The sequence below is a fragment of the Arabidopsis lyrata genome (assembly GCF_000004255.2).
Source record: "Arabidopsis lyrata subsp. lyrata unplaced genomic scaffold ARALYscaffold_3, whole genome shotgun sequence".
Lineage (NCBI taxonomy): Eukaryota > Viridiplantae > Streptophyta > Magnoliopsida > Brassicales > Brassicaceae > Arabidopsis > Arabidopsis lyrata.
This window is the reverse complement of record NW_003302553.1, coordinates 931,124-954,284: the sequence shown is the minus strand read 5'-3', so window position 1 is coordinate 954,284 and position 23,161 is coordinate 931,124. Positions and strand designations below refer to the sequence as shown.

At 37.2% G+C, this 23,161-nt stretch overlaps 9 protein-coding genes across 10 annotated transcripts; 3 read left to right on the top strand and 6 right to left on the bottom strand.

The window, feature by feature from the left end:
- The first annotated feature begins 331 nt into the window (after positions 1-331).
- On the top strand, positions 332-2,946 carry LOC9318347 (NAC domain-containing protein 45). Its single transcript, XM_002884316.2, has 6 exons — positions 332-718; positions 1,202-1,482; positions 1,552-1,833; positions 1,935-2,186; positions 2,283-2,352; positions 2,443-2,946. Exons 1-6 carry the CDS (start codon positions 562-564, stop codon positions 2,844-2,846), a joined length of 1,446 nt encoding a protein of 481 aa, XP_002884362.1. The 5' UTR covers positions 332-561; the 3' UTR covers positions 2,847-2,946.
- A 2,250-nt stretch (positions 2,947-5,196) lies between these two features.
- On the bottom strand, positions 5,197-6,372 carry LOC9318346 (glutathione S-transferase F11). Its single transcript, XM_021031531.1, has 3 exons — positions 6,050-6,372; positions 5,915-5,963; positions 5,197-5,820 (listed from the first exon to the last, which is right to left on the bottom strand). Exons 1-3 carry the CDS (start codon positions 6,257-6,259, stop codon positions 5,372-5,374), a joined length of 708 nt encoding a protein of 235 aa, XP_020887190.1. The 5' UTR covers positions 6,260-6,372; the 3' UTR covers positions 5,197-5,371.
- A 453-nt stretch (positions 6,373-6,825) lies between these two features.
- On the bottom strand, positions 6,826-8,403 carry LOC9318345 (vesicle transport protein GOT1). Its single transcript, XM_002882232.2, has 6 exons — positions 8,175-8,403; positions 7,783-7,874; positions 7,627-7,707; positions 7,371-7,468; positions 7,175-7,256; positions 6,826-7,096 (listed from the first exon to the last, which is right to left on the bottom strand). The coding sequence occupies exons 1-6, from the start codon at positions 8,203-8,205 to the stop codon at positions 7,058-7,060; spliced, it is 423 nt and encodes a 140-aa protein (XP_002882278.1). The 5' UTR covers positions 8,206-8,403; the 3' UTR covers positions 6,826-7,057.
- A 499-nt stretch (positions 8,404-8,902) lies between these two features.
- LOC9318344 lies at positions 8,903-9,974 on the bottom strand. Its single transcript, XM_002882231.2, has 2 exons — positions 9,589-9,974; positions 8,903-9,372 (listed from the first exon to the last, which is right to left on the bottom strand). Exons 1-2 carry the CDS (start codon positions 9,759-9,761, stop codon positions 9,069-9,071), a joined length of 477 nt encoding a protein of 158 aa, XP_002882277.1. The 5' UTR covers positions 9,762-9,974; the 3' UTR covers positions 8,903-9,068.
- A 1,401-nt stretch (positions 9,975-11,375) lies between these two features.
- On the bottom strand, positions 11,376-12,082 carry LOC9320428. Its single transcript, XM_002882230.2, has one exon. The coding sequence runs from the start codon at positions 11,978-11,980 to the stop codon at positions 11,588-11,590; it is 393 nt and encodes a 130-aa protein (XP_002882276.1). The 5' UTR covers positions 11,981-12,082; the 3' UTR covers positions 11,376-11,587.
- A 282-nt stretch (positions 12,083-12,364) lies between these two features.
- LOC9320427 lies at positions 12,365-14,362 on the top strand. Its single transcript, XM_002884315.2, has 2 exons — positions 12,365-12,597; positions 13,967-14,362. Exons 1-2 carry the CDS (start codon positions 12,491-12,493, stop codon positions 14,220-14,222), a joined length of 363 nt encoding a protein of 120 aa, XP_002884361.1. The 5' UTR covers positions 12,365-12,490; the 3' UTR covers positions 14,223-14,362.
- A 176-nt stretch (positions 14,363-14,538) lies between these two features.
- LOC110230012 (uncharacterized protein At1g51745) lies at positions 14,539-18,176 on the bottom strand. Of its 2 annotated transcripts, none has more exons than XM_021031529.1 (4): positions 17,530-17,614; positions 16,896-17,443; positions 16,524-16,790; positions 14,539-16,278 (listed from the first exon to the last, which is right to left on the bottom strand). In XM_021031529.1, exons 2-4 carry the CDS (start codon positions 17,272-17,274, stop codon positions 14,966-14,968), a joined length of 1,959 nt encoding a protein of 652 aa, XP_020887188.1. In that variant the 5' UTR covers positions 17,275-17,443; positions 17,530-17,614; the 3' UTR covers positions 14,539-14,965. The 2 variants fall into 2 exon arrangements, with proteins under 2 accessions (XP_020887188.1, XP_020887187.1); XM_021031528.1 differs by having other exon boundaries at positions 14,553-16,278; positions 17,526-18,176.
- Positions 18,177-18,281: 105 nt separating this feature from the next.
- LOC9318343 (general transcriptional corepressor trfA) lies at positions 18,282-20,724 on the top strand. Its single transcript, XM_021031530.1, has 4 exons — positions 18,282-18,608; positions 18,891-19,404; positions 19,504-19,707; positions 19,801-20,724. Exons 1-4 carry the CDS (start codon positions 18,495-18,497, stop codon positions 20,571-20,573), a joined length of 1,605 nt encoding a protein of 534 aa, XP_020887189.1. The 5' UTR covers positions 18,282-18,494; the 3' UTR covers positions 20,574-20,724.
- A 169-nt stretch (positions 20,725-20,893) lies between these two features.
- On the bottom strand, positions 20,894-23,084 carry LOC9318342 (ADP-ribosylation factor 1-like 2). Its single transcript, XM_002882229.2, has 6 exons — positions 22,833-23,084; positions 22,074-22,164; positions 21,870-21,985; positions 21,675-21,734; positions 21,528-21,593; positions 20,894-21,440 (listed from the first exon to the last, which is right to left on the bottom strand). Exons 1-6 carry the CDS (start codon positions 22,887-22,889, stop codon positions 21,252-21,254), a joined length of 579 nt encoding a protein of 192 aa, XP_002882275.2. The 5' UTR covers positions 22,890-23,084; the 3' UTR covers positions 20,894-21,251.
- Positions 23,085-23,161: the final 77 nt, after the last annotated feature.

The following is a 23,161-nucleotide window of genomic DNA, read 5'->3' as shown; positions in this document are numbered from 1 at the left end:
AAAAAAAAGCAAAAAAAAGAAGAAGAGATTGCAACAGTTTTGGGTTAACCCAAGATTCGATCTCCCATGCAACCAATAGAATTCTGACACGTGCACGTATATTCCAGACCGACCACTCTCGGAGAAGCATGGGATAATTGATGAAGCCACTTGATGAATAAACACGGTTTACATTTAGGGCGGCAATTTTTGATTAATTATTCCGGTTAAGTACAGAATCCTCTCGTGATCATGTTATTTGTTATCATTTTAATTATTATAAAAAAAAAAAACTTAGAGTTAGATCTATTCGTCAGACAAAAAAATTGTTGAATTTTAAATATTAATTAAATTTTTATCATTATTTCTTATTTTGGGATGGGGACCTTCCCTTTATTCACTTTTGCCTCTCCTTTTTCATTACCTCTTTATATATAACCTTGCTCTCCAAACCCTCAACGAACACAAAACATATCTATTCTCCAGCTAATATCTTCTTCTTCCTCTCGATTCCCTAGCTCTCTTTCTTTCTTAAAATTGATTCAAACAAAATAATTTCAAAAACAACTTGAGATTATTTATATGGCTCCTGTCTCGTTACCTCCAGGTTTCAGATTCCATCCAACGGACGAGGAACTAATTACTTACTATCTAAAAAGAAAGATCAACGGTCTAGAAATCGAACTTGAAGTTATCGCTGAAGTTGATCTTTACAAGTGTGAGCCATGGGACTTGCCAGGTACTATTAATTTGATCTTTACTAAAATTTAAATTTTTGAAAGATATGATTTATGATAAACATTAATTACGCCATTCTACTTTAGATTTCAAAATTCTGCAAAAATATTTGGACTAAAATCACAACATCTGTGATAATTAAGAATTATTATTATTTGTCTGAAACCCATATGAGAGATTGAAGAAAAGAATAAGAATATAGCATAGATGAAGAAACCCTTACCTATACTTCTACGGGAAAAATGATTGATTTAAAAACATTTTCTAATATATTTTACACAGAGAATAAAAAAGTCACCAAATCTTTTAGAAAATAAATGTGAACTTGAATTAAAAATAAAATAAAATAATTTGTTTTAATAAAAAACTGTAACTGAAAACATGAATGCCAACTTAATTGAATCATATTCTTAAAATTTATATCATCTAATATCTTCTGATAAATTACGTTACTTAAAGTAATCAATTATAAATTCAATGATAGGGAAGTCCTTGCTTCCGAGCAAAGACCAAGAATGGTACTTCTTCAGCCCACGGGACCGGAAGTATCCCAACGGTTCAAGGACGAACCGAGCAACCAAAGGCGGTTATTGGAAGGCTACGGGTAAAGACCGCCGAGTGAGTTGGAGAGACCGAGCCATTGGAACCAAGAAGACATTGGTTTACTACCGTGGGCGCGCACCACACGGCATAAGAACTGGTTGGGTCATGCACGAATATCGACTTGATGAAACAGAATGTGAGCCTTCTGCTTACGGCATGCAGGTTCGTGGCTAATTAACTAATTTATTGTATATAGCATTAGGAAAAATTGTCTAAATTTATATTTTTCAGGACGCATATGCACTTTGTCGTGTGTTCAAAAAGATTGTTATTGAAGCTAAGCCAAGAGATCAGCACCGGTCATATGTACACGCGATGTCCAATGTGATTGGTAATTGCTCATCGCGTTTTGACGCTTGTTCGGATCTCGAAATCAGTTCAACTACTCATCAAGTTCAAAACACATTCCAACCGCGATTTGGCAACGAGCGTTTTAACTCTAACGCAATCAGCAACGAGGACTGGTCACAATACTACGGTTCTTCTTATAGACCGTTCCCTACTCCATATAAGGTATACCTAATATTTCAAAATTTGATGATCACCCTATAAAGTTTAATACATCTATCAACATATAATGTTATTAATGATGGATTTTCTATATGTTCATACAGGTTAATACAGAGATCGAATGTTCAATGTTACAACACAATATATCTCTACCACCGTTGCGTGTAGAGAACTCTTCGGTTAGTGATTGCGATTTCTTCAAGAGTATGACTCACAACAACGATAATGGCGTTTTTGATGACTTTACTTTCGCTGCAAGTAACTCCAACCACTATAATAGCGTTGGTGATCAAGTGATCCACGTTGGCAATTATGATGAACAACAATTAATAACGTCAAATCATCATATGAACCAGGTAATTATATCATACTATGTAAAGATACTTTTAGTTTATACTATATATATATTTTAAACCTAACGTATATATATCATTCATCATGCATTTGAGAAGGCCGGTTATATAGAAGATCAGAAGATCATATCGAGTTTGGATAATACTGACCAAGATCTTGGATTTCATGGTGAGTATGAATGTATAATTTGGTTTCAAATTCAAGATTGTTATGGTGCTCTTCTTCTCTAACGATAATTACAAATTGTTTAATTTACAGGGAACAATACCAATGACAACATAGATATCGATGATTTTTTCTCGTTTGATACGTATAACGAGGAAAACGTAAACAGGATAGAAGACAATGAAGACGTAAATAAAAATGAAACCCTTGATTCATCGGAATTCGATGTGGTTGAAGAGGAAACTAGATTTAACAACCAAATGCTCATCTCGACATCTCAAACAACGAAGATTCTATATCACCAAGTCGTACCTTCTCACACGGTTAAAGTTCACGTCAATCCTATTAATCACAATGTGGAAGAGAGAACATTGTTCATTGAAGAGGACAAAGATTCTTGGTTACAAAGAGCTGAGAAGATCACGAAGACTAAACTAACACTTTTTAGTTTAGTGGCTCAGCAATACTACAAATGTCGTCTTGCCATTTTTTTCTGATTCTTTTCTTTTTAAATTGTTGATTTATTAATTTATCCCTTTTGGATAAAAAGGCATTACATATACATATATATAATAATATTTACATTTAATTGTTGTATTTCTTACTATTAAAAAATGTTTCTTATATGTACAACAAGTCAACAACAACAACAAGAAATGAGACGATCCAAATTTAAATTAGTATCATCAACTTAAAATAAGTGTGGATTTTTTTTTTCTTTTGAATAGCTTGCGTTTGCGTTTGCGTTTGCGTTTATATTTGCATTAGTGTGTTTAAAATATGATTGATCTAATCTGCTAAATCAGGTTTAAATTTACATATATATGTAAAAATTTCATATATAAATATAAATGTATTTTTTAACAAAAAATATTCATTTTTTACATACAAGCATGATATATAACATAAAAAATAAGAAAAAGAAGGTATGAATGAATACATAAGTTCATGTTTAAACTGTAACTATATGTTTGGTAGATTTAAGAGAATTCTCTTATAAATCACCCAAAAAGAAGAACAATAATCAAATATCATTGCCAAGCAGATAATATTAGCAAAGATTATATTAAATTTGGGAAAAATATTCGGAACAAGAGAACATTAGAGAATCTCGATGATTTTGGAACAAATATGATATATTACTAAAGTTTTTATTATTCTCTTTAATATTATTTCACTACAGAAAATCCGGGTTAGGGCCCAATAGTAGTAAAAGAAGATAAAAGATAACGGCAAGCCCATTAGATCACAATTGCCTCCTCTTTTAAAAGAAACAAACCAGAATCATAGAAGAACGAAACCCTAATTCCCAATCAAGCCGCCGAAGAATCTGAGATCCCTTATTGCACAGTTGAATCAGATTTACATTGGCTTATCCTCACTGGGCTCCCCGGCGGTAAAAAGGGTTATGGTGGCTGGTTACTGTTCCGTTCGGATCAGATCCAAGTCTATCTCTCTCTTCTCTGGTGACAAGCTTTATGACAGGAGATGTAAGTTTGAGTTATCCGTGAGAAGATTCTCCTCCAACAGTGATGGTAGGAGTGAGAAAAATGGTAAGAATGGTGATGATGGTAAGAGTGAGAAGGATGGTAAAACTGAGAAAGGATAAACAGACACAATGACAGCAATGAAACCTTCATACAAAAGTTTTTCTGAAGATGTCAAAGCTAAGTGTGCAGACATGGTTCATATTGTATTCAGAGTGGTTGGACAAGTTTTTTTCCTATAGACAGAATGTTTGACCCTTTGTTCACATCCATAGATAGGATGAGAGCATTAGCATCACTTGAAAAAGCTTGTCCAATCACTTTGAATACAATTAGCCCCGGCGGAGCGGAGGTGCGACGGTCCGAAGTTTTTTTTTTTTTTTAAAATTAAATGTAAAAAAGGTCCAAATATTTTCAAAAATATTATTAATATGAAAATTATATTTTAAAAAGCCTAATTCTTTATAAAAATGTATAAAAAGGCCCAAAATTTTTAAAATAACAATTTTTACTATAAAAATCCGTAATTTTTTTAAATTGTATTTTGCCCTAAGGCTCCCAAATATATTGGGCCGGAACTGAATATAATGTGAACTATATCTGCACACCAAACGTTGACATCTTCAGAAAAACTTTTGTACGAAGGATTCATTGCTGTCATTGTATCTGTTTTTCTCTTCTTAGTCTTACCAAGCTTTTCACTCTTACCATCACCACCACTCTTACCATCCTTCTCACTCTTACTATTCTTTTTTTTTTTTTTTTTTTTTCACTCTTACATTAGTAAATCGAGATTATATTAAATTTGGAAAAAAATATTCCGAACAAGAGAACATGCTATTGTGCTTCCTTTATCTCTATATGTCTTGCCACAATAGCATGCAAAATGGTTTCGGTGCTGTGAAGCCTTTTGCCATTTATTGCAAAACTGGTTTGATGGTTGCAAACAACACTACCACCGGTTAAATTGTTTTGGTGGTTTGGATGTGGCTGGTTATGGCCTGGTGGGTGGTGACAAATAAACGGCAAAGACTTCACAGAGCATGTTTATCAAACTGCTTATGGAGAAGTGAACAAATTATGATTAAAGTCGTCTTATTAATTGTTGTTACCGTTCCTCACTTTGATTTGGTTAATTAGTTGTGATGTTTCTTTTTCCAATTCTTATTTCAACCTCAGTTTGACGTTGACTTTTGTGATTTGAATGGAAGATTTCCTTGAGACTTTCATGAGGAGGACTACAAGAACAAATCTGTTGCTACTTTGAATAACCACAATATTGACTTCGTCTAGAACATACATAATTTCTAATAATTTTTTTTTTTTTTGTGTAATTCGATCGGTTGTGTTTTTGTTTAGGAACCTCGTTGTTAACCGTTTGAATGTGTTAAAAGTTTTTTTTAGTAGAAAAATCTATCAAATCCTCCATGAAGGCAATTAATATAACATGCGATTTAACTTTATATGGGGGAAAATAAAATACTAATAGCACGTTATCATCATCAGCACCACCATCCATATAAACTTGAAGTAATTTAATAGGCAGCCAATTCCATGAGCTTCTTCCAAGCCGGTCTAGCCGAAATCTCATTCCACCACCGGTTAAGATTCTCTCGAGACGTAACCAAACCGCTCAAACTGGTTTCATTCATGATATATCTCATACCGGGCATATGAGTCAAATCAGCCAATGTGAATTCATCACCGCCCAAGTACCGGTTCGTAGCTAACCGGTTCTCATACACATCCAAGACCTTGTCGAACTTGACCTTTAGCTCCTCAACCAAAGCGACGTCGATTGGCTCACCAAACATGGGCTTAAAGACGATGTTAATAACTAAGGGTAGAGCCACAGCGTAAAAGTAGTTATTCTCAACTTCCACCCACTGGTCCACAATGGCTCGTTTCTCCAATGTCTTCCCCAATAGGTCAGTTCCTTGGTCCGCATACTTTGTCGCGTAGTACCTCGCTATGGCTCGCGATTCTTGAAACCAAAAATCGAACATATAAATAGCTTTTTTACATGTAGTCATTTAAGAAAAAAAAAAAACAATAAAATATTTGAGAATGTATCTTACCAAAGAGCTTTAGATCTCCATCTTCAATAGCTGGAACTTGACCAAACGGCTAATACAAGTATACAACGTAAGAATTAGGTAATGAATAATACGTTGTCTGTGATAAAATACTTAAAAATATTGTGACTTATATACCTGACGAAGAAGATGTTCTGGTTTTTTCTGTTCAAGTTTGTCGAGATCTACATGAATTACTTCAAACTCGATGCCTTTTTCCAAAAAACAGAGCAATACTCTTTGTGGATTAGCTGCTTTTATCTGCCCATATACTTTGACCACCATTATTTTATGCGTAACTATTGATATGAAATTGTAAATTACCGAAAGGAATATGGATGTATGCATTTTATAGGCCACAAAAATTATATTTCAACTTGCAAAGAATGAGTGGCTTTGGCTTTTGCTGCTTGTGGATATTATTACAGTGGTCATTTTTTTAAAAAAAATCCGCTGGACCTGTGAGTAGGTGAGAAATGAAACGTGCTTTTGAGCATGAAATTCTTGATTTTTTTTTTTTTTCAAACTTAAATTGTGAATAAAATATTTACAAGAGTTGTGAATTAGTTTTTACTATAGTCTAGGAGATGGGAACGATAGACGAACCAAAATTTTACATATATGTAATAAGTGTCGAACTTTGAAGGTCACTTTGCGTTTACATTTTTGCATTAGTGTGTTTCTGATTGCTCTAATTTGCTAAATCAGGTTTCTAATTACATATATGTAAAATTTGTAAATATAAAAATACAACTAAATTTGATTTTCTACAGTCCAATTGTGTCAAATATCATAAAAGAGAATGTTAAGAAATAAGAACTCTAAATGCCATGAGCCTTCATAATTGGATATATAGTAGTCTCAACATAACAAAGACAACATTTGAGATGTTTTAGATACAAAAACCATAAACATAACTATAAACTATAGAGTTGACTTAAGTGGTTGGACAAATCAAATCTCCATAATCAAATAGGAGAAGCTTTCACTAGGTTAATAATGATCACAGTCGTAAAGAGAGAAAAAGCCACAAGACCCAGTTCCAAGAACCATTTACAACGCATAAAGAAGGAGAACAAGAGTGTTTTATATACATATATGTACCTTTGTATATTATAACGATACGTATTTCTGTGCAAAGAGGGTTTAGACAGGGACACGCCTTCCACGGTAGCGATCCAGCAACTGATTCAATGACGTAAACGTTGGATTGGATAAGGCAAATATGTCCAAATAGTAAAAGTGAAGAGCAGTTGGATGTACCGATCTGATGTATGGTTGCTGCAAAAGCCAGCCTAATAGAGGTATCCTTTGAAGGAAGACGGCAAGTGTAGGCCAGAAACCACTTAACAATTACAGAAGAATGGAGAAAAGACATTAGTAAACAAATCAAAACTAGAAATGAATAAGTAAAACCACAATATTGTTAAGGAGAAGAAAACTCCAAAAAAAAACCCACCTGAAGAGTACAAGGAACCCATATGATTCTAGAAGCAAACCGAAAATAGGCCATCCAAACACAACCAACAAGAAACCCAATCCAAACGATATAGTACCCTGTATGTATATCAAGAAGTAGAAAAGGTAAGAAGATGTATTAACTACTAGTATAATCTACAAAACACAAAGATATGAAACCCGTGGAGATTTCTTCTCGATCTCTGCCTTGTGACCTCAGGAATCAAACAGGAAGCAAAAAGGGATAATGAAAGAACCTTAAAATTCTGCCGTTTAGTAAAGAATTGGATTGCTGGGTTGATTCCAATGGTTAGAGTCACACCAGCTAAGAAGAGAACCTGTTCAAATAGACCACAGAGACGTAGATATAACACATCAAAAGCTTGCTAAAATCGTGGTATAAATATACCTACATTCCCCATGGCGATGAGTCCCTTGTCAAACACAAATATCACTCCCAGGAATGTAAAGAACACACCAAACCCTGTCAAACCTAGCCCTATCTCTGCCACCAGGGCCGGTCCAAAGTTTCAAAATTTTCTTTGATACCCTACGCATAACTAAAAATTTAGGCCTTTTTGTTAATGTAAAAAAAAAAATCCAAAACAAAAAGAGCAAGAAAACAATTTTTTTTAGCCTCCATAGGTACTACTAATTAACACACGATGAATCCATAGCCAAGAAACAGAAGAAAGCAGAAGATGCCAATATATTCCTCCACGATTCAGCAGATAACTCAATTCGAAATCAGTGGATACTAGTTCATTACCACATCCCTATTCAAAGAGTTTATCGGAACACTTACTTTTTAGGTCATTCATCTCCAAGGAAGCCATTGTTACCGACGAATTGGACAATCACAAATTCAAACAAATTTCAGATCTGAGAAAGTGTTATTTTTTGATCTACTGAAATCAATCCAAGAGTTTGAATCTTCATCTTCTTCAAACTGCAAAAACCGATGAAGATTGGATCGTGTCGTGGTGTCAACTTTCAGTACAAGGAAGCAAGCGAGTCAAAGCTTCGTCATCCATGGGTCTCCACGTCATCTTGACAGCATTATCCAATATAATTCAGAGAAATTTTATAAGAACCCCCTCACTGTCAATTATTTCGGAATTTACCCCAAAAGATTTCTATGCACATACATTAACATTCAGCAATCAACATATAATTTCTGGCGTGAATTGGAAACATTTTGAATAAAAATTAATTTTGGAATGAAAAAAATGTGCAGTAAAACAAGAAATATCTGATATCTTAGAGGTGTGTTATATAAACAAAAGGTAAAATACGTGGTGGAAATTGTAGAAGTTAGAAAAAGGGGATGACATCTGTAAATATGAAAGCGAACAGACATGTAAATTAAGAAAGCCCATTGTAGGCCCGATATAGAGAACCGTGACTCCTCCAGTCTAGCCCATCAATCTCTAAGAAAAGGCCTATTAAGATACACTGTTGCAGAATTTAGATTTTTTCCTTAACTCATCAATTTTCAATTTTTCCATAACCAAAACTATGATGAATAAGAAATATGGTCAGTTACTTGTATATTATATACTGTCAAGTGCTTTCTAAATTAAACTGGAAAATTACAAAATTATCAAAAGGTCAACACACTTTTTAAGTAACTTGTACAAAATTAGAAAACAAAAGATTGAAAAACATCGTCCAAAACAAAACCCGGTTCTGTTCCGGTTTAGGTTCGAGTAAGCAAAGCCGAAATATGAGCCGCCGAGAGCGTCTGGGCTCTCAGAGGCGGTCTGTTACCGGGGAGTCGCTGCGGCCCATCGTTTCCGGCGAGAAAAACGTCGTGACCACTTAAATTTCGCTCCGAAGCGCCGCCGCATCCGGATAATCTACGACAGTGAGGGCTCTCTCGTCGCTGCTTCAGCTTTGCGTTGAATGGATTCTCGGGCTTAGCGAGATCTTCCACAGTTAGCGCTTCTGCCAACGTTGTGAACGATTGTGATTTACCTTTGTAATGTTTCGACAATCCTCTCCTGTTATAAAAATTTCCCAATCATTTTGTGATAAGATTAAAAAATATGTAAAATTTTCGGACCAAATGAATAATTTTCTTCCACCACCGAAAAAAGATATTCCGTATTATACCCCTAAACCATAAGATTGTAAAGAAAACACCCTAATTATTGGGGGTTTGTTCTGACAAGATCTAAAATCAGGGGTTAAAACCGGAACTTTCTGATTCTCATTACCTTGAAGAAGAAGAAGAAGTGCGACGGTCCGAATCATCAGGAGAGTTTGGAAAAGAAGAGGGAGAGTTAACACCTTCATCTGCGTCCGCGTCCGCGTCTGCGTCTCTGACGTAGTTTCCGCGTCTGCGTTCTTCTCCCAACATAAGCGACTCCATCTGTTCTTGATAGTGCATTTTTTCTTCTAAGCCGCTAATAATTTTATTTAGAGTTGAGAGAACAGAAACAGTGGCATTTATATGACTATATTTATTTTAATGAATGTGTTTATATAGTCGGCCCGTAATTAAAATGTATTTACAATTGTTTACGTAATGGATATTCGAATTTAAAACATTATCTAATGAGTTCTGTTTCTCAAATAACATGTCACGCCCATGAACATGGGTTCTGGTTTTGCGGTCATTATATAAGGTATTTTTTATGTCAGAGATAAGATAATTTGGGAATGATGGAAGAAGATGATGACATGTGGAAAGAGTGAAAAATGGACGGTGATTAGATACTTGTTACGTGGTGAGTGGAAACAGATGGCACGAACAACGAGGTCATCGAGAATCTCTGTGCAACGAATCTAACGATACGTGTCGAACTATATTGAACACTGAACAGATTCAAAGACTTTTGGGCCATGGTTGATAAATGAACTTTATTTTAAGTATTTGTGGACCGTTTCTAAGCCCCTTAGCACATGATCGCTTTTAAAAAACATATCAAGATGTGACTATAATTTGGGAGGATAATGAGAAATATAGAGGAGGAATCTTTGCCCAAAAAAAAAAAAAGAGGAGGAATCTATACGTTTTCTTCAACGAAGAGCAAGTAGAATGTTTTCCTTTACTTTGCTTCTTCTTTCGCCTTATTCCTGCGTAAAATATAATCATCTAGTTTTCTACTGCTTTTATTTTAACTGGTAAGACAGAATCATCTGTTCTTTACCCTAATTATATTCCTCTAATGAAGTAATGAGGCCATGAAGGCCATCAATCATACCCTAAGGGTAAATGCAAAGCCATATTTATGGGCTACGAATATTCCTATTTCATTAACGGAGTACATAGATGCTAAAATATTGTTTACGTTCCAAAAACCACCCGAAATTATAATTTGTAAACAAAATTACTACTCAGGAGTCAGGCCAAGTATGGCTCTGTATTGAGTTCCTCCAACTAAGATACCAGACATAAATCTCGATATCTACTTCAAGTCCATACATTTCGAAAGTAAGAGTGGCCAAAGTTCAAACATTTTATAAGGTAACTAAGAGAACTCATAATATGTGAAAGCCAAAGAAGAAAAAATAAATCTTTCACAACAAGGTCCATGAAGAAGCATATACATGATCAACAGTTTTCTCTTCCTACATTATCAATCTAAACTCACTTAGGATGTACCCCACTCTAAAACTGAATTCCCTAGAAACTCGAGGACGTTTGATTACTTTATTATACGCTAATCAATCATTTTGTAACGAATGATAATTGTTTGGTATTGGTCAATCTAGGGGATTCATGATCGGTTTCTGTGTCTAACAAAGCATATCAAAAGCACATACTATAAGTTCAGATCAGATGCATCATGATAATTCTGTAACAGGGGAAATGCACCTAGGAGACAATTTGGATTTCACCCGGTCACAACTAAACAAAAGGGTTCCCTGATTACCAAATCTGAAGCTCTAATTCATTGAATGCATAAGAATTCACAGTGTGTGGCATAGAATCAATTCACTAAAACCATCAATCATGTGTGTGTCATCAATGCCTATCCTGAAGAGAAGATTATATAGAATAGTCAATCAAAATTCAACAAAAAAAAACAATCTCAATCTGGTAACAAATAAGAATCCAAGCATAGAAAAGTAGGAATAATCCTTCAATCTCCAGAACATAAAGGCACAGATCAGAGACGTTGAAAAAGAGAAAACCTAGCGAAATAAGAAAGATCCTCGAAAACCAAAAAAAAGGCATTACACTAATTGATTGGACCTTAGACGAGACGATCAATCCTTGTTCTTGAGCCTCTCGATCCTCTGGTTAAGATGCTCGATCCTGACAACCAAATTGGTAACTGAGTAAAGGATCCAGTAGAACACAAGTGCAGCCGCAATCAGAAGCGCGTTTCGCTGGGATTTCATCATTGATTTCTGGTGACGAAGATGCTCCGACGGTGTGCAGGAATCGCCGTCGCACGAAGGCATAGTTTCGTATTTCCAGTAGATGTCCATTAAGAGGAACAGACAGAAAGGAACAATCGAGAGAAACGGTTTGAGGAGATTACGCGTGACGGCGACTAATCCCTTGCGGAGTCCGTCAAGTCCCGGCATCGTCAATAGCACCACCATAATCGCTTCGGCCGCCGCCGCGTAACCTAAAACCACCCATTCGAGAGCCATTATCACCGGATCAAGCTAGATCTGAAGTCTCTCCTTCGCAATCGCAGCTTGAATTTTTTGTTTTCCTGTTTTTTTCTTCTTCTCATGAGGAAGAAAGAAAGATGTAAGGAACGTGATACACGTGGCGGTCAACGCGTGTCGCACGTCGGTTAAGAGGGAGAAGACTTATTAAGATGGGTTTAAATGGGCTGATTTACTTAAAACCGGCCCAAAATAAAAGTAAGGCTATAGTATTAAATAGGCCGTTTCTTTAGATTCACACACTGTCCATTTGTCAAGTAACGGCGTCAAAAAGCAAACCAAACGGCAACGTTTGGTTGGTGAGACACGTGGATCAGATAGTGTTTTGTCTCCTAATCCCATCTCTTTCAAAGCATTCATAAATGCATCTATCTATATAAGCACACACTAAACGGAGTTAAAGTCATCATAACATTACGAAGCAAAATCTTGAGTAGAAAACAAATCCTCCTATCTCTCTCGTAATCTCCGACGAAGCAACAGAATTTTATGGCAACCAGATCGAAGAGCTTTCAGTTGATCACCGGCTTAAAGAAACATCTGGTAAACCCACGCGCTTCTCCACGCGCCACCGCCTCTGCTCTCTTCCCTTCACGGTATCAAACACTCTCTTTCTCTTTCTATTTTTTGCTTCTTCCACATTTTTTGATGTTTCTTTTAACCTAAGTAACGAATAAAGAGAGAAAATACTACATTTTTCTGTGGAAATATGATTAACTCACATGAAATGTACAGTATATATTAACATCGTCTTCATTACAAATAAATTGTTATGAACATTACATATCAGAGGTTTTTTAAGTTTCACTGGCTCGTTGGTCAAACAAACAATTTTATTATTTTACGACTGTCTTAAATTCAATATATTATTCCCAGATCTAGAAAGTTCAGATATCAGGGTTTCCTTTAGGGAGTACGTATTCAGATCAGTTAAGTTGTAATATATTTGGGTTTCCCAATATATTTGTGTATTTTATTTTTCTATGTCACAAATTTGCCTCTCTTTTTTTTTTTTTTTTTTCCAAATGTTATATATTTGCTTAATTCAAACGCAATGGATCTGAAAGAACCCTTTTATTTTTGCAAAATATATTAGTTTTCACTTTTCAGTCTTAAGGCACTCTGTTTTTTTTTAAAAAAAAGATTAATACATTTTCTTGAAAATAAATATATTCGTACAGATAGCATAAGCAACGTACAGTGCACAAAAAAGGCATATGCCATTAGGCGTAAATGGATAATACCAAAAGCATCCAGTTCAAGTTTTGACACGTGGTAGTATTGTTAATTTACATCCATACCCCTGAAGAATAACTTCTTGTTGAAAACTCGCAGCTTTGGTGTTAGTAGGCAATATTAGCTTGACCCAAAACTCAAATCTCGAAACTGTTACCAAATTAATAATTTTACATCTTTAATTTCAAGCCAAGCCACATTTAGTTATTTGCTGTATACTATAGTCCATCTTTTCGTAACACATTTTCATATAACATGAGCTGAGTAGACGTGACGTGGCTGATTTTCTCATATCGTTAAATTAAGATAAGAATTGGACCGACAGTTTTTAAGATATAGAAATATTGATGGAGCTGACTATGACATATATTGACGTTATTACTTGATTTTATTTTAATTTATTAAAGAAAAGGCATTTACGGGGTCACCTTTTATGAAAAACAAAACTTTCCATCTTTAATAATATACTAAGACCTGATGAAGAAAAATCTATACAAAGACCATTTTTCTTTTTTTGGGCAAAATACAAAGACCATCTTAATTCATTCTTTTTGGGGTTGTTGTGGGTATTTTGTGGTGTCAATGTCTCACCTACCTAACAACAATCTCCCACCCAACAGGAATGATATATTTTAATAAAATTGATACCGAAGTTATTAGGATAATAAATTTGAGGTGGGTGAGATAATTAAAAATCGTTTTAAGTATTCATTGTTTTTCTTTAAACAGTCGGAGTGGTCATTCCTCGGCGTATGACAAGAACGTGGAGGATGAACTGCATGCAAGTGCAGTACCTGACGAAGTCATAAAGCCAGATTCTGATAAATATTGGTCTCCACATCCCAAAACTGGAGTTTTCGGTCCCTCCCCGACTGAGCACAGCGACGCCGCTGAGGGTGCACGCCAGGACACAGCGGTGCTGGAGGAGACTGCTTGGTTTCGCCCAACAAGTCTCGAGGACTCGGACAAGACTCACCATGTTTAAATTCTCTCTTTCTCTCTGTTTTTTACGGGTGTATAATAATAATAAAGTTCTAAGTAGACAAACCGTATGTTTAAGTGTCCTAAAAAACATTTTAAGTTCTGCTATGTTTGATACTTATGTTTAACCAAGTGATTAATTATGTTGCTGCGCATAAATAGAAAAGAATCAAATCAATCAAAATGATGCTGCTTGGTTTTAATTTGGCACGGTTAATCAAACTAATCAAAATGATGTTTGGTTTTAATTTGGCACGATTAATCAAGCCATGATGACCACACGACAGATAATAAAAAAACATCATCAAGCTAAATGAATCTCCGAAGAACAAAATTAATAATATGTGTAATTTTGATTAACCAGAGAAGATTCATAAATCAAATAAATGCAAAAAAGCTCTCTAAGACTAATTAACTAAAGCTGATGCTAAATCAAAGATACATAAAGCTTTCTGAAGAGAGAAAAAAAAAAATATACAAAACGAACCAGTGGTATATTGTTCTACTTCTTCACCGATCTGTACCAAAAAGTAACCAGAGCCTCCTCTCTAAGTAAATTGTTCTCCCTACAACTAAATTTCCCCTCAGAATCATCACATTATAAGAGCCTGATGGTTGCTCAAAAAGACCCATCACCCCAGAATTTGTAATGCCCTAAAATGTGATTCTCAATCTACGAAAACCAGAGACTAGAAATGGCTATATGTTTAGTACCTGTAAATCTCGTTTCACTTGAGTAGCTCTTAGCTATTGATCTCTTCTTCTCTCGTTAAAGGCTTTCGCAGTTGGCTTTGATGGCGGTCTATTTATCTTCTCAAGTAATCTGCTAAATACTAGTTTGACCGGTATGCAGGCCACAGTTGGTGGTCCCGGTAAAACCCGTCTGTTAGAGAGCTCGTGTGTCCGGTCTCGTAGCGCCTTCATCCCATTGTGTCCTTGTTCACTGCTGAATGACGATAGTGCCCTTGTCTTTTGACTAGCACTAGCATTTGTGTTCTTCAGCAACTTCTTTTGCTGCAGCTGCTGCTGCTGCTTTCTCTCTGCAGGTGGTCGTGGAATTCGCAGTGAACTGTTTCTCCTCACCGAGTTATCATCATTACTAAAATTTCCCAACCCGAGTTTCTTAACAAGCGGTTTCCTTCCCTGATCTGCCGGAGATTGATCATAGGTTGCTTCATCATCTGCTTCGAGGGACGATGAGAATGGTTGCAGCCGTGGAACCCGGGAATTACTCCTCCTTGCAGTCTTCCAAGCAGAGGGTAGCAGAAAGGTTTTGTCATGGTAAGTTGCTTCATTACCAAAGTAATCAATTGTCTGAATATATGACTCGGAGGAACCATCTGCTAAGACTTCGACTTCGACCGGATGTCCAATTATTGCTCTGCCATTTAACTTACTCATAAGGGAGACAATTGGGACAGGCCCTTTCTGATAGCTTCCTCGCACCTCTAAATCCACATCTATCAATGGAGAATACATTTTTCTGCCAAAATGTCGTTGAGAAGCATCAAACTCCTGACATAAACCTTCGATTTTTTCCTCCCCTCGCTTCTTCACACCAATCCGGCCTTCCCAAGGATCATCATCCCAGTCCAGCATGTCACGGCTGTAGATGTTCTTACATCCAGATGCAACCATAGTTGAGAGCTGATAATCATCACCTGGTCCAATCATTCTATCCCCGAACTGCCTTGCGTTGGGATCAGTGTCATCAGTTTCATCGCTCATATCATTTGTCCCATTAAAAACTAACCCATAACCCATAGGCTTTTGGCCAAATGCCCTTCTCTTATATTCACAATATCTTCCATCTTCCAGACGATTACGGTGCATTTCTCTCTTCCGTGCAGATCTTCTTGGAAGATTGCGCAAGTTTCTTTTTCCCTTGAGCTGCCACTTGGAAACCGTACTAGCTTCATTATCAGGATTGTGGGAATAAAGATAGGAAGAGTCGCCAGAAATGGATGACTCATAATGATCTTCCTCACTGCTGGTACTTTCATCTTCTCCTGACATATGTCTACTAAAAGTATTGCGTCGCTCCAAATGACCCCCAGCTCCTGGAAAGAGAAGATTTCAAACTCTAGTTAGGGAATAACTAACACCTATGCGACACAGAGAAAATCGTGGTCTACGTAATCAAAAAGGTTAATTGGTTTTAATCCAGAGGCTTGACACAACTTTCAGTCAAAGAAGAATCAGAAATGAATATCGTGTTGACACAACTGAAAACCAAGTTTCGCAAAAGTAGAAAACATTTATATGATAAGAAAAACTAGCTTTTAGCTGTCCAGAAATGCTTCACCTGACAGCAAGGGAATGTCATCATCAGTATCCTCCTCCATATCAGAAGAATCAGTTTCAGATTCAGAATAATCTGATTCCATATCTTCCAAAAATTCAGGAGGGTCATAATCTGAATAACGAGAATCACCACCGGCAAAGGAGGAATGCATTGCCTCCCTGTGGCTTAGTAAACTCTCATGCAGGTCTGAAACATCATTAGATTCATTTGGTGTAAACATATATTTAGTCCTTTTAGCCTCTGCCTTACCCCTAGTGTTCTCCTTTCCTGAAACAGAGCCAAAAATGCATATGAATTTCATGTCAAAAAGAGCCAGAAGCCTTAAGTATCCATGCTATGATCACCACTGGAAGAAGCTGAAGTACATCTTACCGAGGGTATAAATGGGCCTCTCCATGCTATGATCACCACTGGAAGAAGCTGAAGAGTTGCTTCTGGCAAGATACTTAAAGGAAGTATCAGGACCATTGGAACATGAAATTTTTCGCTTTGAAGAGGCGGTTCTAAGTCCAAAGTCCTGCAAGCCTCTCATTCGAGGCACAGCCTCATCTTCACAACTTGGTTGATCTTCCTCTTTATCTCTCAGCAAATGCATAACATCACCAACATGGTTGGTCCTTAGATAATCTGTGGATTCCCGTGTCCCATTAGAGGAATCCTGAACCCTAACCATAGCCATTCTCTCCTTGGCTGCATCAGGAGAGTCATCTCTAGCCTTTTCAGGGACTAGTTTCCCTTCTCTTTTCAGCATTTCCTTTTCAAGTTCAAGAGCATGGAGAATGGCATCTTCTCTACGAGCATACTTCTCCCTCTTTCTTATTGTCAACGCTTGCGAAGATTCTACCCTTTCAATGCATTCATCAAAATCACCACACCGAAATGGCTTGACCCGCTTGGATTTCTCTAGATTGTACCAATCCCTAAGCACATTGAAAGATGAATGCTTTCAGTAATCAATCCAAAAGAAAGAAAGTTCACACAGATAAAAAAGAAGAGACTTACACACTTGCATCTTCTCTCCCGAGGAGCTTCACCGGAGTTCCAGATCGTGGTGACGTGATATGCGTAGAGTCAAGATCTTCTTGTCCAAGTATCTTCCCCGGCCACCACGAGCCATTCCTCCTCCTCACCCACACAATCGAACCCACAGTCCAATCCACCGCACCTGATCCTGGACTTGCCATCCTTCTCTCTCCCTTTCAACACTCAAGATCACACTTTCTCTACGGGTTTCTTGTACGTCACTAACCACACACAAGCCTCAAAAGTCCACCATTCTCCAAGAAAAAACCAATTATCTTCTTTCTACGGATGTGTATTGATCTACCTGAAAATCAGCTCAGCCGCCGGTAATACAGACGAATTCCGGCGGATCCACAACGACAACTGAAACAAACGGAAGAGAACAAAGTGAATCCGGCGAGAACTAAGCTTTCCATTCAGATTCGGAAAACTCCCATTAACCCTACCCTCTTTACGCAGGTTAGGTTAGGTTAAAACCTTTCCTCTCTACTTTTTTCCACCGTCCCTCTATAAGCTATGTAAGCGAGTTCGCGTCGCTCTCTCTCTCGTTCTCTCTGAAACCTCCGCGTCCTCGTCTTTCTCTCTCTCTGAAACCTCCGTGACTCTTTCGCCTTCTCTCTCTCTCTCCTCCGGATGATGGTGATTGCGAGCTTCGCAAGTTCAATTAATTTACACGCGCTCCCGAAAAGCGCGTGCTTTCTACGTTACCGAATCATAGGCCCATCTTACAATCCAAACTATGGGCTTTTTATCCTTTAGGCCCATTAAAATTCAAATTTTACTCTGCAACGGTCATTTGTGCTTGAGGGAGTTAGGGTTTATGTTCGCCTAATGGTATAAATATCCTTCATCTTCGGATCTTTAGAGGCATAGCAGAAACGTCTTGTTTTTCAACTGTCATTTTCTCAACCAAAATCAAACTTTTTTCATTTTCTCTGATTCGTCGCCATGGATTTCCACTGTCTTCCGAGAAGAGATCTTCAATTTTTCTGTAAGAGAAACAAAATCCCAGCCAATATGACCAATATCGCCATGGCTGATGCTCTCAGAGATCTTGAGATTGTAAGTTTTTGCCTCTCTTTTCTTTAGATTTTGTTCCCGTTGTCTTCGGATCTTGGAAGATTGAGAAATTTTGGGTGTTTGTTAGATTATTTGATGGTGCGAATATGAAATCGGAACATTTCTCTAAATGGTTTTAGATCTGGATGATTGTTCGATTCTGTTAAGTCCAGTGATTTTAAATCCTATATGTTTGATCTTAACATTTGATGGTTTTGCTTTGCTTGTGAGTTTACAATTTGTAATTACTAGATCCCTCAGAGTCTAACCATTTTGATTTGTTAGGTGGAAGGTATGGATGAGTTCATGGATCCATCTCGTGACCAGTCTCCAACCAGTGTAGCTAGAAATTTGCCAAGTGCTGCTCGTACTGCAGCTAGAACAACTCGAAGGAAGACCACGAAAGATGAAACTCAGTCATCAGAATTGGTGACCCGTTCTTGTTATGTGGTGAGCAAGTCCTTAGCTGGAGAAATGGATCAAGAAAACAAAAACATGAATATGCTCCAGAATCCATCAGTACCTCAGAGCCGTAGAAGAGCAGCAGCTACCTCAGTTGCTGTGAAGTTAGATGTCACTGATATGATGCCTGAAGCCAATGTGAGCAAAACTCCAGCTGCGAGAAGCACAAGAAGGGCTCAGGCAGCTGCATCCTCCAAGAAGGATGAGTCGGTTCAGAGGGTGTACAGCACCAGAAGGTCTGTCAGATTGTTAGAAGAATCTATGGCTGACCTGAGTTTGAAAACCAATGTACCTGCAAAGAAGCACGAAGATGTTGAAAGAGAAGATTCTCCAGCAGGTATGAAATGCAATCTCTCTCTCTCGTTTTCAAAACAGATGATTGTCATGTTATTATGTGTTGAATGAGTTTGTAATCAAGTTCAGTTGTACAATGCAGGTTCCAAATTCCAGGAAAAGTCAGATGAAAACTCAGAAAATACTGAGAAGGGTGGAGTAATGTCAGTGAGAGATTTAAATGATTCGTTGGAGAAGGAATGGGATGGTTCAAAGAATGATCCAGATATTGATATATTATATGGTGATCTTGGAGATATCACTTTCTTTGATGCATCTACCAGTAAGGAACAGATGAATGGAACAGGTATATATACCACACAAGCATACCCATCAGTGTTTTTTGCTTCACTATTTTCTTGTTTGCATTTCTTAATTTCCGTGGGGGCTTTCTTTGCAGATTCCAGCACGGTTTCAGCTTCCGATAGTTTTGTTCTAGTCAATGAACAAGAAACTTCGAAGGAGGATGGTTTTGTCGTTGTCGACCATGCTGCTTCTACTACCACCACAAACACTTTAGCTTGCTACAAAGAAGCAGAGTCTGAGCAAATGAGGATTGATTCTGAATCTGAATCAGAGGAAACAGAATATGAAACTGATCCATGGGAGGGTGATGATTTTGGTGTTGCTGTTGACACGAACCAAGAGGCATTTGAGTCTGAAGTCCGTGCTAGTGATAATGTGAGTAAAGTTGACTCAGTCACAACAGTTCTGATAGCTGATGAATCGAAAGAACTTGATTTTTCTCCTTCACCTCTTGCTGAGGAGGAACTCGAAGTAGACAGCGATGAATGGTCTGATTACGAGATAGGCGAGGTTGAGTTGGAGGAAAACAGTTGCGCATCTGAAGAATCGATTGATATTGAATCAGAAGAGGCTCCTGGTTTAGATAAGAAGACTCCAGCTTCTTCTTCTTCCTCAAGTCTTGCTGGTAATGAGACAAAAACTTCGTTGTCTCCATTTGAAGCAGAATCAATCTTAGAGAGCGACAAGGACAAGGAGATGGCTGTTAACAACAATGAAGAGGGGAAAGCGGAGGCCGAGGTTAAGAAGACAAAGAAGAAGAAGAAGACGATTGATGAAGAGCTCAGAGATGTGAGCATGAGGCAACTAACGAAGATGGTGAAAGAACTTGCTATTAAGAGTAAGCAACAACACAAGGGTCCTGAGTAATGAAGAAAAACCCTTTTAGCCTTTTTGAAATCATTTCCTTTCTCTCTTGGAAAAATATTGATGTTTTTTTTTCGTTTCCGTTAGGGTGTTGTGTTTTTCTTGTTTTAAGAAACCCAAACAGAATTTCTAAAGAGATCTATTTCTTTTTATCTCATTCGTAATTTCTTCATGGCTTTTCAAAAAACTGACTTAGCTGCACTTTTTTCTATCTCAAAAGAGACTAGAATAAAGCCCTAATTTGTTGAGGTGAAGAGTAGGTACCAAGTTTGTAGTGCCCTAGCTCAACAGGGGAAGACAGAGACATATAAAGATCAATCATCTATTATAGCTATAAGGGACACTTTAACAATCTCATGAGAATTTTGCAGATTTATACATTTATCCATCAGAATTTACAGTGAAGCTCCAAAGTCATATTATGCAAAAAGGAGCCTAGTTGATACTAACATTAGCTTTCAGAAGCAAAGCCATGTGAAGACAAAAGAAAAAGAAAAACAATTCCATTACAAAAGTCTTGAGAGATTTTCATTTTGTGATATTACCGGCCAAGAAGAAGAGTGTGGCCATGGATCTAAAGTATATAATGGTGAGTAGACAGGAGACACCATGAGCTTGATTTGGTACTTTCGTATGTCAATTTAGCTAGTCAGGGATTTTTTTCTTTGCAAATGGAGAGAGCTAAAACGAGGGACCAACTGATGAGTAACCAGCGGCTTTAACCTCTTTGAGTGTGGCGGATAACCAGTCTAAGCCTTCATAGAGCCCATCTCCTTGAAGAGCACATGTGCCTTGTATATGCCATTTCCTGTTCTTGAGATCAAGTAAGCCAAGCCCTTCACATACTTCTCGAGGAGACATGGCTCCTCTCTGAGATTCATAAAGAGTTCGGATGATTATTGGTAAATGAGAAAGAAAAAATATCAAATAAGGAAAGCTAGAGCTATGAACTTTTACCATGTCTTGTTTGTTTGCAAACACTAGAATGACACTGTTGAGCATGAATGGGTCTCTTATGATATCCTGAAGAAATCAATAAGCAGAGGTTATAAACACCGCAGAGACTAATTTTACCCAACGTTGTGTGAAATTTTTCTAAGGTACCTGAAATTCTTGTTTGGCTTTACCAATCCTCTCTCGGTCCAAGGAGTCTACCACGTATATCTGCAAATGCATCAACCAATATCAATCAAAGAAAATTCCTTAAACAACATGAGGAAATCATCTGTCATGAAGAGAAGAGACTCTATGAGTTAATTATCTAACTAGAGGCAGAGGCAAAAATAAGTAGAGACTTACAAGTCCATCGGTATTATTGAAGTAATGCCTCCACAAGGGCCTCAGCTTCTCTTGGCCACCAACATCCCAAACTGTGAACATGACATTCTTGTACTGAACTTTCTCAACATTGAAACCTGTGTAAGAAATCTAAAATACTCAGTAAACCGGTTGTAAGATAAATGAGAAAACGCAAAAAAATAATGCTTGAGCAATCTGACCTACCGATTGTGGGAACAGTCGACAAAACTTCTCCTATGTGGAGCTTGTACAGTATCGTTGTTTTGCCAGCCGCATCCAGACCAAGCATAACGACCTGGCATCTCCAAACGAAAACACAAGAAGAAAATCACCAAATATGAAAAATCTAGTCATCATATCAAGCACAGTGGGAAACCACTCCACATAGAATAGTCATATATTAACAAGAACACCACGAAATCGGTAGCAGCACATAGAGTTATTACACTTGATAGCTAACAAGCTGGTCATACACAAAACAAAATCTGGACTACCTAACTTGTGTGCCTGTTTTCATGGATACACAAGCAACCCAACTGTCGATGAAAGTGGAATGGCTACATCAAGATTCTAAACAGTGTAGGCACTACTATACTAATGTAGAAGGGAACTACAATCTTCAGGGTATAAAGCAAACCATACATAACCTTAAAGTACTAGCAAGAGCTTAGATTACAAGCATACACAGACACTTTTCACCTCTGACCTAAAAAGTAACTCTTTGAAAATATAAATAAAAACCCAGGATCCATGAATGATTAGCACAAATCAATATACAGCCATTCCAAAGCATCAAACCACGAATGATCTTTTTCATATTTTTTTCAAAATCCGAGTGTCAAAAACATTGAAAGTGGATATAACGATTAACGATGGGTAACACGCGATTCCGTCAAAAAATGGAAGAAACACAGAAAACAATCAAAAGCAAAATCAAACAGAAGCTGGAGAGAAGGAGACTACCCTCATCTCCTGGTTGCCGAAGAAAGTATCGAAAAGCTTGCGAAAAGTTTGACCCATCTCTCACCCAAAAAAAGCTTAAACCCTCACAAGAAGTATTTTACTTTCTCTTATCGACAAACCAAAATAAGAAATTGAAACTGAAGAAAACAGAGAGAATCAGAAGCTAAGATGATCGATTTCTCCCAGGAATTGAAGAGTTTCCCGAGAAAGCAAAGGTTGCGTTTTCGGTACAATGGGTTCTCTAGAAGAGATTCGACTTGGTCTTTCAATTTTAATTCGGTTTACAAAAGTCTTTGAAATGAAGACCGATTTAAAAGTCTTTGAAATTA

Coding starts and splice junctions, on each gene's coding strand:
- LOC9318347 (XM_002884316.2), top strand. CDS start 562: ATGGCTCCTGTCTCGTTACCTCCAGGTTTCAGATTCCATCCAACGGAC. Junction 719..1,201: donor TGAGCCATGGGACTTGCCAG/GTACTATTAATT, acceptor ATTCAATGATAG/GGAAGTCCTTGCTTCCGAGC. Junction 1,483..1,551: donor CTTCTGCTTACGGCATGCAG/GTTCGTGGCTAA, acceptor TATATTTTTCAG/GACGCATATGCACTTTGTCG.
- LOC9318346 (XM_021031531.1), bottom strand. CDS start 6,259: ATGCATACATCCATATTCCTTTCGGTAATTTACAATTTCATATCAATA. Junction 5,964..6,049: donor CAGAACATCTTCTTCGTCAG/GTATATAAGTCA, acceptor TACTTGTATTAG/CCGTTTGGTCAAGTTCCAGC. Junction 5,821..5,914: donor TGGAGATCTAAAGCTCTTTG/GTAAGATACATT, acceptor TTTGGTTTCAAG/AATCGCGAGCCATAGCGAGG.
- LOC9318345 (XM_002882232.2), bottom strand. CDS start 8,205: ATGGCTTCCTTGGAGATGAATGACCTAAAAA. Junction 7,257..7,370: donor GGGTTCCTTGTACTCTTCAG/GTGGGTTTTTTT, acceptor GTAATTGTTAAG/TGGTTTCTGGCCTACACTTG. Junction 7,097..7,174: donor AGCAACCATACATCAGATCG/GTACATCCAACT, acceptor TCATTGAATCAG/TTGCTGGATCGCTACCGTGG.
- LOC9318344 (XM_002882231.2), bottom strand. CDS start 9,761: ATGCACTATCAAGAACAGATGGAGTCGCTTATGTTGGGAGAAGAACGC. Junction 9,373..9,588: donor ACTTCTTCTTCTTCTTCAAG/GTAATGAGAATC, acceptor TTTTTATAACAG/GAGAGGATTGTCGAAACATT.
- LOC9320428 (XM_002882230.2), bottom strand. CDS start 11,980: ATGGCTCTCGAATGGGTGGTTTTAGGTTACGCGGCGGCGGCCGAAGCG.
- LOC9320427 (XM_002884315.2), top strand. CDS start 12,491: ATGGCAACCAGATCGAAGAGCTTTCAGTTGATCACCGGCTTAAAGAAA. Junction 12,598..13,966: donor TCTGCTCTCTTCCCTTCACG/GTATCAAACACT, acceptor TTCTTTAAACAG/TCGGAGTGGTCATTCCTCGG.
- LOC110230012 (XM_021031528.1), bottom strand. CDS start 17,707: ATGGCAAGTCCAGGATCAGGTGCGGTGGATTGGACTGTGGGTTCGATT. Junction 16,791..16,895: donor GAGGCCCATTTATACCCTCG/GTAAGATGTACT, acceptor GCTCTGTTTCAG/GAAAGGAGAACACTAGGGGT. Junction 16,279..16,523: donor TGACATTCCCTTGCTGTCAG/GTGAAGCATTTC, acceptor TTCTCTTTCCAG/GAGCTGGGGGTCATTTGGAG.
- LOC9318343 (XM_021031530.1), top strand. CDS start 18,495: ATGGATTTCCACTGTCTTCCGAGAAGAGATCTTCAATTTTTCTGTAAG. Junction 19,405..19,503: donor AAGAGAAGATTCTCCAGCAG/GTATGAAATGCA, acceptor TGTACAATGCAG/GTTCCAAATTCCAGGAAAAG. Junction 19,708..19,800: donor GGAACAGATGAATGGAACAG/GTATATATACCA, acceptor CTTTCTTTGCAG/ATTCCAGCACGGTTTCAGCT.
- LOC9318342 (XM_002882229.2), bottom strand. CDS start 22,889: ATGGGTCAAACTTTTCGCAAGCTTTTCGATACTTTCTTCGGCAACCAG. Junction 22,165..22,832: donor TCGGCAACCAGGAGATGAGG/GTAGTCTCCTTC, acceptor TGGAGATGCCAG/GTCGTTATGCTTGGTCTGGA. Junction 21,594..21,674: donor AAGCCAAACAAGAATTTCAG/GTACCTTAGAAA, acceptor TGATTTCTTCAG/GATATCATAAGAGACCCATT.